This window comes from Lycium barbarum, chromosome 3 (genome assembly GCF_019175385.1).
Source record: "Lycium barbarum isolate Lr01 chromosome 3, ASM1917538v2, whole genome shotgun sequence".
NCBI classification, from domain to species: domain Eukaryota; kingdom Viridiplantae; phylum Streptophyta; class Magnoliopsida; order Solanales; family Solanaceae; genus Lycium; species Lycium barbarum.
Window position 1 is genome coordinate 14,739,589 of NC_083339.1, and position 17,668 is coordinate 14,757,256.

Below are 17,668 nucleotides of genomic sequence, written 5' to 3' on the forward strand. Positions count from 1 at the left end.
CATCATTAAAACTGAGCCTCCTTCCATCACAGGGAAAATTAGCTGGAGGTCGAGATGAGGTACTAGTCTGAGGAACTTGGAAAAGGAGGTTGTCCAAAGCCTGTTGGCTCCAAGGTTGTGAGGAATTGCTAAATGGGGTGAAACCTTTTGATTTTGATGATGCTTGTGGAGTGACCATATTAGATGAGTTATATGAAGCCTTCGACCGAATCATAGATGGGCCAGATATATCCATGGTCGGATAGTGGGAGCTATGTATATCCATAGATGAGTGACATGGTTCTTCTAGGGCAATCATGGATGGGTCGGAAAATTCCATCGACCGATAATATAGGCTATGTAAATTTGTATGTGGGTCATGTGGACTGGATGGGTGATATGGGGTGGGTAAATTCGTAGGTGGATGATAGGAAGAAGTCATAGATGGGTCGACATAACAACAAAATAAATGATCCGTACCTGGGTGTGGCTCTAGATCGTCAACTTGATCGTCATGAATAAGCTGGTGCGCCACCTGACCTCGACCCCGTGGGTTACCAGCACGACGTACATTTGCACGATCCCGACGACCAATTGGCAACTTAGGCGGTGCCACATAAACTGCTGGTGGTATATAATCGGGATCAAATGTCAACCTCGTCCCCATTGCAGCAGCATTCAGAGACTCAGTCGACATGTTAATAAACCTTTGCATCAATGCATTCATACCCTGAGAATCTGAAGGCCACTCTGACGGACTTTCCTGAACACTGTAAGCCAAATGTCTAACTCCATGAATTCCACGAGCCTACAAAAAAATATATAACAAACAGTGACGTAAGAAAGCCACTGATTGGCAAAAAGAAATTAATGTGTATCATATACGATATAGTTATTAATATTACTATAATATTTAATACATATGATACACATGTATTTGTATGTAAATCGGTTCCAAATCCTTTATATGATGATTTAGTTAGAAAATATAATTAAATTACTTTCATAATCATGGTCAATTTATTATTATACAGTCTTTTTGCTAAATAACAAAAGAGATAAAGTATAAAAATTGAAGCACCTAGGTTAAGATTTTCATGGTAAATTTGCCTGAATACTGGCATTGGATGAGTGTAGTAAGTCAAATTCTTAGGCTATTTTTCAAGATATATTAATTAGTACTACCAGTAATTATGTTTCTACTCAAATGTTAGAAAACTATATAGTACATCATTAACTGTCTATTTAACTTGACATGCACCAAAAGTTACGTACCAGGGAGGCAAGGTGTTGGTATCCCCTATCCACGATACGTTCTGGATTTCCTATCAAGGTGCGGGAGTACCTCCGGTACCATTTAAAATATTCAGAATCTTGTTCGGGAGCTACAGTAGCATATGGAGCTTCAACTATTAGTTCTCGACGGCGTTCCCACAAATATTCAGCTTCCTCAAATTTTTCCCCCATCTCCTGACTTAACTTAAATCGCTTGTCCAGTGAAAAATGAAATGGTCTATGTGGGGGGATTGGTCCTGGAACAGACTGCTCCTTACCAAATTGTCTGTTGACCCGACCCGCCATGTGCCACTCTCGGTAGATCCCACAAATGAGTGGCAACTGCACCATCCAAATGTCTTGACCACGTCGGCACCACTCCGGAAGTCCATCATTGATGGCCTCTGTATAAGGCTCCCACACAAACTATGATAGCAAAAATATTATACAGTCATTTATAATTTATAATACAAATTATAAATTTTCTCATTACAACAAACATCCATTATGCATTTTCAGTTAAGTAAAGATTAGAATATTCAAGCAATTTCCTTCCTTCTAAATACACAAAATTTCATCATTTCCAAACCGTGCAAATGAAGAATAAAAAATACTCAATAGTAGAAAGCGTATCATGACCAAATCCTTGCTAGGAGTACTTTCTTTTTTATCCAGTTCCAAAGCATAACAAGAACAGGCTAACTTGAAAATTCCATAATGAATTTTGATGGAAATAAAAATAAAATAAAATAGTTTAGTAACCTTCTAGCCATTAAAACAAACCTAGACAAAATACAAATATGCTAAAAGAAGAAATGGGATCTAAACAATATCACAACCAGTAGCAAGTTGTAGGAAATTAGCTATAACAAATTAAAATAAAATCAACCCATTATCATAGTACGAGTTAGCAAAAAATGAACAAATCTATAAAAACTCTATTGTTGTTATATTTTCACATTTCTCATCAAAAAAATTTAAAAGGAAAAATACCTAATCATCAGTTAGGTTGTCTAAAACATCCCTACAAACTACTAGCACAGCTCGTGCCTCGCTTTCACGAATTCCACGACGAGTCCACTTCTGCGCAAATACAATATCTCGTTCGTTTACTCTTGGGGGACGAAGTAATGGCTGCATCGGGATGATTCGCTCCCAAGCCCAAACCTGTATAAGTAAATTTAAATATATAAATATTTTTTAAATTAAATAAAATAACCCGAAAATACACATGAAAATTGTGTTGTTATGGTTAGGTTCCGATAATGCGCTAATATTGTCGTGCAAGCTATTCGACAATATTATAATTTTTAATGATTTATTATACAAATTATAACACTAGGAAATCTAAAATATTATTTAAAAGATAGCAGACAAGTTGACTATTTAAACGTGTATCAAGCAATACTTTTAAATTGTTAGCGTGACAACTCAAGGAAATATGATTAGCTGACATTTAGAATTATACACAAATATTAATAATCCAGATTGCATTATATATAGTGGTACATTTCGTGTTTATAATAAAGCTCAACTTTCGATTCCTAATTTCATTTTTCAAAATTTGGGTAATGGTGGTTATAAGAATGCTGCTTGATCTCTTATTTCTACTGAAGTAGAGCAATATATTATTGAAATTCACATACCTGTAACAAAGCAATAAATCCACAAACATCACGGCTATTGACCATCGAAGCACGGCATAAACAATTGTACAAGTATGATAATGCTACTGCTCCCCAAGCTTTCCCGCCTATTGCATCAAGGTCTATTATGTCAAGAAAAAAGTGTAAACTAAGCTTTGAACCACTATTATCAGGGAATATAGTGCCACCAATCAACCAAAGCAGGTACAACCTGATCCTCTTTTGTACGTCAGCCTCATCAGTGTGTTCATCAATAATATCATGCTTGGCAATCAAGGTTTCCAAATGATTAGATAATTGTGTTATTACCAACAAGCTATTAACTATAATTGCTTCTTCTCCGGGCAACCAACCAGTAAGGTCGTACATCAATTCCTGCCACGTTGATTTAGTTATATTTTTAACATTTCTCTGGACCAATGGGTGGCCATCCACGGGAATGTCATATAACACCTCGACATCCTGCAGTGTGATGGCACATTCGCCAGTCCGCATATGAAATGTATGCGTCTCTGGACGCCATCTCTCAATAAGTGCAGTGATGATTCCTTCATCATACTGCACATTACCTACTGCTAAAACTCCCCCAAATCCACACCTCTCAAAGTAATTAAAGATGCGATTATGTAAAGGGTATTTCCTCATGTGATTCCAGAATTCATGATTCGCACGACGTATAGTTAAACACGCGTTCCGTCCAGTCAATTTTCCATCCCACACAGCCTGGGATCGATGCTGTTGCTGGAGTATTAATAAATCATAGTTTTCTGGACCTGGATGTACAGTGACTTTGGGGCGATCCATATCTATAACATTGCAACACCAAGCCACTGTTGTTAGAATAATGGACAACACATTACACAATTGTTTACTATATATTCAATAGGAAAGTCAACAAAGGTCAAACTATAAGATATATTATCACGTGAGAAAAGAAAAAAATTAATAAGAGTACAACTGTCAAAAAATAATTGCAGTTCCCTATGTGGTCAACGAAATGTAATTAAACTTTTGGTTAAGCTCATAATTAATTGTCATAATAGTATTCATCTTACATATAACTACTTCTTTTCTATTTAAAACAAAGCATATGACTGGAGAGGGGATGCAAGGACAGTTTTTTTTTTACCGGATCGGAATATTATTTCGTCAGTTATCCAACGAAATACCCATTTTGGTATTAAAAAAAAGGAACATGCTATTTTTGTCTATTAGCTTCCAAAAAAACTCCAGCTTCCTCACAGTTTCTTGATCTTATACTTTTAATTTGAAAATTAAAATTTCTGCATGCTTATCAACAGTAAACGACTAGTCACAATTTAAACATAGAAAATGACCCAACAAATGATACAAATATCTTTATGTTATATTTAACAATCTTAATTTCCTCACAATTTCTTCATCTTTTTTTTAACTGTTGTTTTATGAAAATGACTAACTAAAGAACATTTTATAATATAAATTTATACCTTTTTAATCAGTAGCTTTAACGATCTTTTTAGTATTTTAATTGTAGTTCATTGACCAATAAACTCTACTAACATTTTTTAAAAGCTTTTTTTAATTGAAGCAACGACTGAAATTACCAACTATTGATTAATTAAACTTGTAAATTTTGTTTTCTTTATTATAGTCTACTACACTAAGTATAAGATATAAATAAATCAAAAAAATAAATGTGAACTAATTTATAACGACTAAATCAAAAAATATATGTAAAAACTTATAAAATTAATAAATTACCTCAATTTGAAGAAGATTATGGAGCAAAAGTTGAGGAATCCTTGTGATAGGATTAGTAGAAAAAGAAGAAAAGAATGAAGAACGGAAGAAGAGAAAGAATGCAGGTAGAGGAAGAACAGAAAATGGAGAAGGGAGAATGGAGAATGGAGAATGGAGAGGATAAGGTAAAATAATCTAGGGTAAAAGTGGAGAGCAGAAAAATGTATATGAACGAAATGCAAAAAAATAATAATTATAATTTCCTATTTCGTTGGAATATAAACGAAATGCAATATATATATATATATATATATATATATATATATATATATATATATATATATATATATATACTTTCCTATTTTGTTTTTATATAAACGAAATACAAAAAAAAAATTATATTTTCCTATTTCGTTTATATATAAAAGAAATAAAAAAAATCATATTTAGTTTTTTTATTCACGAAATACAAAAAAAAAAACAAAAAAAACCTATTTCGTTCATTAATTCACGAAATGCAAAAAAATAAAAATAAAGCAGTTTCGTTCATTAATTCACGAAATACAAAAAAAAAACAAAAAAAACCTATTTCGTTCATTAATTAACGAAATGCAAAAAAAAAAAAAAAAAAAAAAATAGTTTCGTTCATTAATTCACGAAATACAAAAAAAAAAAAAAAAAAAAAAACCTATTTCGTTCATTAATTCACGAAATGCAATTTTTTTTTATATAATTTCCTATTTCGTTGGAATATAAACGAAATGCAAAAAAAATATAAAAAATTCCTATTTCGTTTTTATATAAACGAAATAAAAAAATATATATTTTCCTATTTATAAACGAAATAAAAAAAATCATATTTCGTTTTTTTATTCACGAAATACAAAAAAAACCTATTTCGTTCATTAATTCACGAAATGCAAAAAAAATAAAAATAAAGCAGTTTCGTTCATTAATTCACGAAATACAAAAAAAAAAACAAAAAAAATCTATTTCGTTCATTAATTAACGAAATGCAAAAAAAAAAAAACCTATTTCGTTCATTAATTAACGAAATGCAAAAAATAAAAAAAAAGTAAATCAGTTTCGTTCATTAATTCACGAAATACAAAAAATAAATAAAAAAAACCTATTTCGTTCATTAATTCACGAAATGCAAAAAAAAAAAAAAATCAGTTTCGTTCATTAATTCACGAAATACAAAAAAAAAAAAAAAAACCTATTTCGTTCATTAATTCACGAAATGTAAAAAAAAAAAAAAAAAAAAACAGTTTCATTCATTAATTCACGAAATACAAAAAAAAAAAAAAAAAACCTATTTCGTTCATTAATTCACGAAATGCAAAAAAAAAATATTTGTTACATTTCGCTACAAGTGTAGCGAAATGCAACTTATTAGTTCGGCACCGGAACAGTGTTGTGTGGGTATTTCGTTGGATAACCAACGAAATACCCATTTTGGTATAAAAAAAAACGCATCCTATTTTGGGCTAATGGCTGCAAAAATAAGTCATTTTGGCTCCAGACTCGCTCATATCATGATTTAATAGTAAATAATGACATTAATGTATATTAGTTAATCATCATTATTAATAAGTGAGTATATAAATACATGCTTAATGTGTTAAACAAAGAGCAAGCCTTCCAATCCTCCCACCAACCCTTCCAAAAAAAAAAGAGAGAGAGAGAGAACATATTTACTATTCTCTTCGTTCCAATCAATGTGATGGTGCTTGACTGCACAAAAAGTTTAAAAGATAAATAATTTTTTTTAGAAATTATGATTTAAGTAATTCATAGATATTTATGTAGCTACAAATCATCTCATTCAGGGCCAAATTGATATTTTAAAGTGGCAATATATATATATATATATACATAGAGAGAGAGAGAGAAAGAGAGAGAGAGAGAGAGACGTTTGAATCTGAATGCACATCTGAATGATTAAGATGTTGTTTTTAGATCTAAACATTGAATGATTAAGACTGCTTGTTTTTCAACACCTGAATGTGCATAATGTATTTATCTAAACATGATAAATATACAATTCAAATAAAAAAGTAACTATATATTATAAATTAAATATAAATCTAATAAAGTAAAATTATTATTTGATAAAAACAAAACATTTATGTTCACTAGTGATGGTAAAGATGTTTTCTAGTGGTGGTGGTGGCTGCCAATGGTGTTGTTGGTAATTGACGGTAATGATAGTTATGATGGTAGAGGTGGTTGATAGTAGGATTGGCTGCAGTAACGATAGTGGTTGGTAGTGATGGCAGCGACGAAGACGACGGTGGTGGTTGTTGATATAATTATAATGATGAAAGTGGTAGGTATGGTAGCGACTGACAATAGTGGTTGTCAATGGTGGTGGATTGCAGGTTGTGATGACAGAGGTGGTTGGTGATGGTGGTAGTGGTTAGTGATGGTGGAGGTGGGGTGGGGTGGAGCTGATGGTAAAAATTATCCATACAAAAATACCTCTTAATGATATTATGACTTTATTAAAGATATTAATGATTAAGATATATTCAGACCAAGTAAGTGGTTAGATCTTAATGTAAACAAATGCAATTAATGACTCAAGATCTGAACCATTCAGATTCAGACCTCTATTAAGTGCAAACAAATGAGACCTAATAAGACCACCAAAGGATGTGGTGAAGTGGATGGGCTGCTCCTTCCTTAACCCGAGTTCCGGGTTCGAGCCCTGAGTATGAACAAAAATGGACAATTCGTAGGAATGCCCCTTATTCGGGATGGTTTTTAATTTTTGCCTCTCAAATTGTTGGTATTTAATTTTTGTCCTTCGCTTAAAATACCTTGAGGTTCTGGGTTCGAACCCCGGCTTAGGCATAAAAATAAAAATAAAATCGCAAGGCAAGGCTTTTGAAAGTGTCTGCCTTATGCGGCATAGGTTGCCTTATAAGGCAGGCTTTTAGTTATGCCAAGACAACCTTTGCAGACGACAGAAGTTGTCTTAAGGCATAACTAAAGTTATGCCGAATTCGGCATAGGTTGCCTTATAAGGCATATTTTTACTTATGCCGCATAAGGTAGACTTTTCCCAAAGCCTTGCCTTGCGATTTTTTTTTTTTTTTGACTAAACAAGAGTTCGAACCCAGAACCTTGAGGTATTTTTGGCCACTTTTTAAGCAAATGGTAAAAATTAAAGACCAGCAATTTGAGGGGCAAAAGTGAAAGACCACCCTAAAAGAAGGGCAATCCATGGCAAAATTTGGGCAATTTGCACGATTGCCCTTTGTTGGGGGGTGGTCTTTAGTTTTTGCCCCTCAAATTGCTAATTTTTAATTTTTGTCTTTCGCCTAAAATACCTCGAGGTTCTGGTTTCGAACCTCGACTTATCATAAAAATAAAAAATAAATCGCAAGGCAAGAATTTGCATAAAAAGTTCTACTTTATGCGGTAGACTTTGCCTTAAGGCATAAAAAGTTTACCGGAGAGGCATAACTTTGCCTTGTAAGGAAAACTTTTAGTTATGCCTTAAGGAAAAGCTTCGCCTTATGGGGTATATTTTTAGTTATGTCTTAACTAAAAGTCTGTCTCATAAGACAGAATTTTTCCTTAAGACATAACTAAAAGTTTGCTTTATAAGACAAAATCTACGCCTCAAAGAAAAATTCCGCCTTATGGGATACACTTTTAATTGTGCCTTAACTAAGTTAAAATTTTTCCTTCAGGCATAACCGAAAGTTTGCAAAAAGGCACACCGAAGCTCTTTAATTATTAAATTAATAAAGTACAAAACAAACGGAACATGACGGAAAACAAAAAAGTAGAAACAGAAAAGATGCTGTGATTCGGCTATAAAATGAAAAGCACATAAAATATTAGTGGAAAGAAAAAAAAAAGGTCATCTCCGTCACCCCCTCAGCCACCGATCAACCGGTTATCCCCACTGTAAGTAACTTTTCCATCTATCTGAGGTTTATGCTGACGTGTAAAATCCTTGCCTTTTATTTTTCCTTTTTTTAATTGGTGGTGTCTGTAACATTTTTGGGATACTTTCCCCATTAGACATATCTGTTAACTTCCATAAGCTTTTATATATTACAGTAACAATATCCATCAAAAGTTTAAACAAATAACCGCATAACACTTGTTAGCTATGATTTGAATTCTGGTCTTTCATGGTTCATTCTTTCTACCAAGATATATGGAAAGAAATCACCGGGCTTACCACCAAAGTTTATAGTGGACTTATAAGGACGTTGTCGTCCTTGCACAGAAGTCTCAGTTCGAGCTGTGAGAATAAAGTCATTTTTTTTATAGGACGCATTTCAGCTGCCAAAGTGGGACTTTCTGGTGCGAAGGCAGATTAGTTGTGCTTGAAGCGACCATCGGGCACTAGGCCACAAACCCAAAAAAAAAAAAAAAAAAAAAAAACAGCGCATAGCCCCCAAAGTGGGACTTCCGGCGTGAATCCGGATTAGCTGGGAGGTACCGGACACCAAGTTAGAAACCAAAAAGAAAAGAAAGCAATAGCCTCTCTGCCTCCCAAGGTAGGGGTAAGGTCTATGTACACTCTACCCTCCCCAGACCCCACTTTGTGGGATTTCACTGGCTATATTGTTGCTGTTGTTGTTGTTGTAGTTTTGCTCATTGCTTACATTATTTGTTTCCTACTAGCTGTAGCAGTATCAGTTTCTATGTTGTTATTCCATATAGTTAAACAGTGCATCTGCTGAAACTTTTAGTTATTCATGCAGCAAGAAAGTCAAATCTTGTACCTCAAATTGAACATTAATTTCTTGATATCACAACAATGAAATTTCCACCAATCAATCAACTATGCTTCAATCCCATATTAGCGGGGGTTGGCTTTATGAATCCTCAGTATCCATATCACTCTTCATAGTTAGATTATTTTACAATGCTCCTCTTTATCTGGCTTCGGTTCAAATCACCACCCTAATTTTAGAAGGAAAAAAAAAAAGGGGTTGCCAGTCACATGGTTATGCACCTAAGTTAGGTTATGTAGGGAAGTTGCCATTGTGGATCTGAATAAGAAGTTAACACAGGAGAAAGAGGCATTAGAGGTATGTGCTTAGGTATAAGTGCCAAAAACTGCATAGTGATGGATAAAGTTTGTAGCTTTATCTATGCGTTTGTCATAGTAGATATCTCATTAGACGTTTATAACAGATCAAGCAACTTGACTTTAGTCTTCTTGTGTGAAGCAACAATTTAATCAGATATATGAATATGATAACAATCATCAAAGCACACTCATACTCTAAATGGATTAGTGCCATTAGTTGTGTAGGAATATTACATGAGTCCTTAAAGTACAGTTAAAATACTTGAGCTTACTTGGATTGGGTGCATACCCATTCATAATGTCGTATGTGTTTTTTCTGATTGCTATGATGTTTCATTGGTCCTTTCTGAAGCTGAAATTTGCTCTTAGTTTTTATGGTATATACTTTTGCTGTACTTATCTTCTTACACTTTGTCAAGTTTCATTAATGTTTCTCAGAAAGCCCCCATCGAACTTTTACCCACGTTCTTGCTCTAGATCACGGAATGTTACTGTCAATTTTTAATCTTTTCTACCCTTCTGATTGAATGTCCTCACAATGTGGAGAATTTTTTCATCTCATATCTCCTTTGTCCTTTTATTACAATTCGCCATGATGCATACGGTTATTTTATTTTTTCTGGTGCAGGCAGCCTTTTGGTTTTCATTATGAAGGCACTCATCCTTGTAGGAGGTTTTGGAACAAGGCTGCGGCCACTGACCCTCAGCGTGCCAAAGCCCCTAGTTGACTTTGCTAACAAGCCCATGATACTCCATCAGGTTTCATTTTATCATTCCCTTTTGCTTATGATGGATCATAAGTTCCTATATCCTCTGTTATTCCTTCGTTATGTGGTACTTTTATTCAATAGCCTCATTCCCCATCATTTGGACTAAAATAAACCCTGTTTTTCCTATAAAACTTGAATATTATCATACCATAATCCATTTGATCATGATAGCATTTTGAATCAAAATCATTCTGTTATTTTCTCGCTTCTTCTATTCTTTGGCTGACATACATTGATTCTGTTGCTAGTTGAGTAAGTATGCTGCCGTGATCTACAAATAAGATGAAAATATAGCCAAACCTCTCTATAACAACGTTGTTTGTTTCGATATTATTTGGTTGCTATAGCGAAATGTTGTTATAGAGAACATATAATATAACATAATATGAAAGATCGGTTCCACAAAAAGCATGGCTGTTATAGTGAAATGTTGTTATAGAGGTGGCTATTATAGAGAGGTCTGACTGTACTTCTCCTGTATCTCATGCCTTCTACTTGGGAATCAAAGTAATGCATAGCCGTCCTGCAGTGATATTTGGTACTGTAGTACTACATAAATTTCAGACGGAAGCTTTATTATGTCTGAGTTGTTGCAATTCTAATTTGTACCAGATTGAAGCACTAAAAGCTATCGGAGTGACTGAAGTAGTTTTGGCAATTAACTACCAACCAAAGGTAATGGTCGACCTTATAGTTGCCACAAATTTTAGCTCATATATAACCCTGAAATCTTTACTAGTCAAGTTCTTTATCCTTTTTCATTTTAGATAATGCAAAACTTCCTGAAAGAGTTTGAAAAAAGGTTAGATATCAAGATCACTTGCTCGCAAGAGACGGAGCCTTTGGGCACAGCAGGTCCACTGGCTTTAGCTCGTGATATTTTGAGAGATGACTCTGGTGAACCCTTTTTCGTCCTTAATAGTGATGTTATATGTGACTACCCGTTGAAAGAAATGATTGAGTTTCACAAGTCCCATGGCGGGGAAGCTTCCATTATGGTTACGAAGGTTGGTTTAACTCCTTACTTCTTTTACTTTTTTGTATGCATTCTAAAGGAAACAATATCTAAATACATTTTTGAAGGAAAAAATATTTTATTCATGAACTCATTAGTCTTTGAATGTTCTCTACAATTCTCTATACTACAGAAAATAGCTAGTAGCATTCCTATTTATGATAGTATGAAACCTACTTTGACTAAAAACTGGAAACATATTCCGATATAGGTCATATATCCTATTTAGGCATGAATTAAAATATCAAATCCTAATCAATTTTTGTTTCCTCCAACTTTGAATTATTCTTCAACAATTTTCTTTGTTAGGTTGATGAACCATCAAAATATGGTGTAGTTGTCATGGAAGAAGCGACGGGGAGAGTCGAAAAGTTCGTAGAAAAACCGAAAGTGTTTGTAGGTAACAAGATCAATGCTGGAATTTACTTGTTGAATCCATCTGTTTTGGATCGGATTCAGTTGAGGCCCACCTCGATTGAGAAGGAAGTCTTCCCGAGCATCGCAGCAGAGAAGAAGCTCCATGCCATGGTCTTACCTGGCTTTTGGATGGACATTGGTCAGCCGAGGGATTACATTACAGGCTTGAGGTTATACCTCAATTCCTTGAGGAAAAAATCCTCACCTGATTTGGCTGTTGGGCACCTCATTCTTGGAAATGTATTAATAGACGAGAGTGCTGTAATAGGAGATGGATGTCTTATTGGTCCAGATGTGGCTATTGGACCTGGATGCGTTATTGAATCAGGAGTTAGGCTTTCATGTTGTAGTATAATGCGTGGTGTACGGATTAAGAAGCATGCTTGCATCTCGAGTAGCATTGTTGGATGGCACTCGACTGTTGGGAGGTGGGCTCGGGTAGAGAACATGACGATATTGGGAGAAGATGTTCATGTTGGCGATGAAGTCTATAGCAATGGAGCTGTTGTTCTACCCCATAAAGAGATTAAATCCAGCATTCTGAAGCCAGAGATTGTTATGTGATAAAATTGATTGTATGATGTGGTACTTCCTCGAAACAGTAATCTCTGTTGTTCCCAGAGTGTGTTATTTGATTTCCAGTTATCTTGTCATGCCAATCATCAGAAATGTGCAAGTTGTAAACTGAAGTCTCTGTTTCTTTGAACTAATGAAGAACGCTGGTCTGTTCAAGGTTTTCCACTTGTCAATCATATTGGCTCAATGCTACATTTTTACAGAGGTGATTCACTTCTATGTTGTATCCTTCCTATTAAGAGGTGGCAAAATTACTCCATAAAAATATGACCCGCTCAATCTGCGCATTTATTGGCTCAATGCATTTCAATCTGTCCAATTCAATCCATTTAAAAATTGGGCTGATTATGGCCTAGATTAACGCATGAAAATGCCTGTGAAAATAGTTCCAAAAAGACTTATTTTGTTTAATATGTTATAACTTATACATAGTCGTAGTGTGAAGAGAAAAACAAAAAAAATTATTAGGTAATGAAAGAAATTATAAAACAGCAACCAAAGAAACAAAAACTTAGCAAGAATTGGGCGGGTTGAGTTCTTTTAGCCCGCTCAACCCACCCACTTGACACCCCTATTCCCCATTCATGGATCGTAGAGTGGAGTTCCATGCGCCAGAAACAGATGCAGCATTGTTACCGGTACTGCGAGCACTTTATAAAATATGTGGTCCTTTGTCCAATTTCTGTACTTGCTATAGATGGTGCAGAATGTCTGCTAGAATATATTTGCTGGATATTAAAAATTTAAAAACATTGCATTTCATTCTCTGTTTAGAAAGTTAAACTGGATTTTGCAGTCATTAAAGTGGACAAAGAACTGATTTAAGAGGGCTGCACTCTCTCTTATGATCAAATTGATGATCACGAGTTGATGAGTTTCTCAGTTAATGAAAAGCTACCCTTGATGTGATTTGAATAGAACACACAAATAAAACTGGAAAACTACAAAATGTGCCTTTGCAGAGTGTCGAATGTCATTAAACTTTTTGATTTTCAAATGTCCAGATCGTGGATAAACTGAAACTATCAAGATTCTCAGTAAATCTTTTTTTTTTTTTTTTTTTTTTAGACTCGTCATCTTTGTTTGTTCATCATAGAGGAGATTCTCAGTAAACCTGAACATTATAGTTTACACTCGAATCAAAATGGAACTCAATCGAGTTCGATTGTTAACCCCAAATGTTCCAATCAATCAATCAGTTCAGAAGAAATTCTACGATGACTGCTGAGGTATGAAGTTACATACAGGTGTGACCGGTCCTTGGAGGTCTTGATGACTGAAGTAATCTTCAGAGGGCAACCAATGCTTAAAATGTTAAACTGTGGCTAGGATCCAAAACATGACATGGGAAGAAATGGCTATAAGAAACCAGGTTATGAATGCAAAGACAACAGAGAGCTCAAATCTTCCACATGGAATATGCGATGACCTACCGCAAAAGTGTAAATCTTTTGAATACAGAACAACAATCCCTGCTGACGAGCATGCAGCTGCAAGTGATAAGGTCGCTGTCACCTGTAATTACAGTTGAGCCAGTTAACAAAAATAGAGTCCATATGGGAATTTACCCACATGTCAATCAGGAAAAATTAGAGTTTCTCAAGACACGGGTTCCAGAATTGTCGCCATAACATTGGATAAGATATTACTCTTCTAGCAGCTCTTATTCATCGCTTGAAAAGAGAAAAGTTGAGCGGGGCAAGATTATAGTAAGGAGTAAACAAAAGGGATGATATGCTGACATTATCAGATCATGTAAATAGGACATATCCTCCAAGTACAAAAATGCGATGGTTTAGTGAAATGCGAGTGTGCTGCATAAAGCTCACAATCTACGACAGGCAATGCAGTTGACGTTTTAGGTCAACCTTTGATAATTATAACTTACAAGTCCACGATAAGAATCCAAGCATAGTTCCCTGGCGCTTCATGGACCTTGTAGTTCTCAAAATTACAGGTATAATAAATTGTTTTTAGTCTCCAAAAGGCATCCTAATTTGAAAATATCAGTTGTGACATGCAAGAGCGCAAAGAAACAGCACTCTCAAGCATGTATGGCTCATAAATAACCAAGATTAAGGGCACGGAAAATGGAGCACCTTGTTATGGATGCAAAGGGAGGTCAAAATCATTTAACTAAGTAGTAAGAGTTGTGATAAGGATGCTAGTATTCAGCTTATAGGGATAAAAGATCAGGGGTTTACGTGCTTGCAAACTGCATATGTCACAGCTAGCCACTTTAAACAAATTGCATAGGACAGGAAGAGAAAGCACAGTGAGAAATACATACCCAGTCTCCAACAACAAAAAGGCTCACTAAGACTGGATTTTGAAGATCCTGTTTTATCCTTAAAGCATACACATCAAGACATGCAAGTCCAAAGCTCCACAACACTTGAAGCCCCATTGATGCAATTAAATAGCTGCAAGATAACCAAGTATTCTGTAAGTTTTGAATGATAAGAGACAAAGCAAAATACATCAACTAAATGAGCATAGTCATTTCCTATAATATGAGGTCCAAGGCCGTTTGGAAAACTTGATATCGGGAAAGTTACAAAAATTTGTAAAATTACCATTGCTGGATATTGGAATTTTGCACATGTAAGAAACAACCAATACCGAAAGGTCAGTTTGGAGATAGATTTGACAGGGACCTTCAAATCTTCAAAGATTGAATATTTCAAATGACATGTTTTAAACCTTCAATAGATATGAATCCAGAATAAAGGCCAAAGTCAACTGTTCTTTGAGTCGCTGTTCCACATCCAAAGTTTCTGAGCTATATCAAAATAGGTGCAAAGAATTTAAGTGTATGAATTTAAAATAGGTAGGATCAAGTCCTTCCATCCAAACTGGCCCAAAGAGTTCAAAAATATCTGCACCCATAGTTCCATTAACTGACTCACAGCCCGGTATGCATCCCCACATAAGAGACGTGGATCTTCTAAGAACAACCAGGAGAAAGTGCATAGTAGACATATACAGAATGAAGGTGCGGAAGCCCCTGCTTGCCAAGCAAATAGAACTTCTTAAGATATATTGATGGTGACTTCAGGTAAGTAATATTTTTTTTTTTTTAATAACCATGGTGGCCAGGCCAGCTTACGCGCACCTCAACTAATTCCATGGGATACCTGCCACTTCCCACCAGCAACAACTACCATGTAACTCTGTCCACCAAGGCTACGATAGATGAGAAGAAATCACCTAATATTTTTATCTCTGATTTACAACGATAACAATTCTTCCCCGTGATTAACTAGCATAATCAACTAATGCATGTCAGAGGCGTGGCTGGTGATTAATCAGCTAGTTTTGCCCTAGTTCCTTGGTCCAAACCCTATATTTGTACTAAAAAATCCATTGAATATATACAAAGTATTAATTTAGAACTGAGTAACTTGAAAGGACTAGAATCCCCAGCTCATAAGCAACAAACCCTGGCTCCGCTTCTGCTATCCTACCTTTTTCCATAACCTATTTTATTGTCATAGAATAAGTTCTATGTGAACAAGGACAAAGTTTTTTTTCCTTTCTCACAAATAATTTAAAAACCCTTGCTTAAAGTGATAGATTGATCAGATTATGCAGCATATACCAGCTTAAGTTTCCAAGAAATGAAATCACTTAGCCTAAAGGAGATTCATGATTGAACAGAAATCATTTATAGAGCAAAGCCCAATTAAGCTAAATTGAAGGAAAATATTGAATCATAAACTAATAAATCTTTAAATGCTCTCTACAATCTCCCACACTTGAAAATAGCTAGCAACACCTCTACTTATAACAGTATGACAACTTCCTTTGAATCAAAACTGGAAAACCGATCCCTATATCAATGTGACTACAAATCCTAACTAGACACAGGGGCGTATGTAGCCTTAAAGGTGGGGTTCAATTGAACCCCTAACTTTCGACGGGGGAGCATAAATTTATGTGTAAAAATTTATTAAAATTGCAATAAGTAGTAGGCATGAACCCCTAACTTTTAAAATACAATGGATTCAACTAAGAATCATAAAAGGTTAAACCCATAAAGTTTAAAACCTGGATCCGCCTCTGACTAGACATGAATTAAAATACAAAATCCTAACCAATTTCAACTTCCTACAACTTTAAATTATTTTTTCCAACAAAAAATTAACCAATTATGGAAATAGTGCTATTGTCATCAAGTCACCAAAAGGAGAAATACTTACTAGACCAAAAAAAAAAATTAAAGAAATCTAAGTACTAATAGATAAGATGCAGCAATACAACATACAAATGAACATTGAAACTATTAATTCATCCAAAAAAGAAGAGAAATAACATACCAAAAAGCAGTGTAATTAGAGAATCCAGAAGCAGAAACCATCACAACAATTGAGCCAACTGCAAATAAACATTGACCAAGTCTCAATAACAATCCACTCACACTTCCTGGACTACCCATCAGTTCTTTCATCCTCCAAAAAAAGTTAAAAAAAATTTGTGAAATTTCACACTTTTGTACTCCAAAAAGGGCCCTTTTTTTTTCAAGAAAACTAAAAGGGCCCTTTCAAGATCTCTAGATCCTTGTATTATTGTTGCCCATAGGGACCAAATTGTTGGTAAGCATGGATCTTTGCATCTATGTAGAAACCATATCTTTTTTTGTAAAGAATAAACTCAAGTTAACCGTTGAAGTGAATAAGGCAAATAGAAGAGAAAGTACATTTCATGCTCACTTTTTACTCCCTTATTTCATACTCCTCCCTTTCATTTCACTTTTTAATTTGATGAAATGATCTCTTATGGGTCACTTACAAGATATTTTTATTTTTTGATTTAAATTATATAAATTTTGATTAATAATTTAAAATATATTTTCTATCATATGAAAAAAGTATTAGTTTATAGGACTTTTACATAATTTATGAATATCTAAATTTTAATTTAAATATTAAGCTGGTTTAATTCATTTTAATTTCAAAGCTTAGTTAAATTGACTTTAAAAAAATGAATAAGAATTAGACGGAGGGAGTACATAATTTGAAGGAAAAAAAAAATACTCCACTCCTAATAAAAGATTTTTGGAATTTGTACTTAAATATATTATTATACTTTTATGTCTATAAAATTATATTATTAATGATAAGAAAAACTTTGAAGTTTAATTACTTATAAATATAGAAAGTGTCATTTTCTGATTTAAGAGATTAAAAAGAAAAAAATGTCA

At 34.3% G+C, this 17,668-nt stretch overlaps 2 protein-coding genes across 5 annotated transcripts; one reads left to right on the forward strand and one right to left on the reverse strand.

Annotated features, from left to right (window-relative positions):
- The first annotated feature begins 8,388 nt into the window (after positions 1-8,388).
- Positions 8,389-12,626, forward strand: LOC132630476 (mannose-1-phosphate guanylyltransferase 1-like). 2 transcript variants are annotated; one of them, XM_060346048.1, is made up of 5 exons: positions 8,389-8,546; positions 10,316-10,446; positions 11,070-11,132; positions 11,225-11,464; positions 11,782-12,626. In XM_060346048.1, the coding sequence occupies exons 2-5, from the start codon at positions 10,336-10,338 to the stop codon at positions 12,451-12,453; spliced, it is 1,086 nt and encodes a 361-aa protein (XP_060202031.1). In that variant the 5' UTR covers positions 8,389-8,546; positions 10,316-10,335; the 3' UTR covers positions 12,454-12,626. The 2 variants fall into 2 exon arrangements, with proteins under 2 accessions (XP_060202031.1, XP_060202032.1); XM_060346049.1 differs by lacking the exon at positions 8,389-8,546 and adding an exon at positions 9,136-9,154.
- A 747-nt stretch (positions 12,627-13,373) lies between these two features.
- Positions 13,374-17,208, reverse strand: LOC132630477 (CASP-like protein 5B2). 3 transcript variants are annotated; one of them, XR_009578593.1, is made up of 5 exons: positions 16,785-17,208; positions 14,756-14,888; positions 13,899-13,980; positions 13,580-13,790; positions 13,374-13,508 (listed from the first exon to the last, which is right to left on the reverse strand). XR_009578593.1 is itself a non-coding variant. In XM_060346050.1 (3 exons), the coding sequence occupies exons 1-3, from the start codon at positions 16,913-16,915 to the stop codon at positions 13,780-13,782; spliced, it is 465 nt and encodes a 154-aa protein (XP_060202033.1). In that variant the 5' UTR covers positions 16,916-17,204; the 3' UTR covers positions 13,408-13,779. The 3 variants fall into 3 exon arrangements, 1 of the variants encoding a protein (XP_060202033.1); XR_009578592.1 differs by having other exon boundaries at positions 13,580-13,980; positions 16,785-17,204; XM_060346050.1 differs by having other exon boundaries at positions 13,408-13,980; positions 16,785-17,204.
- Between the last annotated feature and the right edge of the window lie 460 nt (positions 17,209-17,668).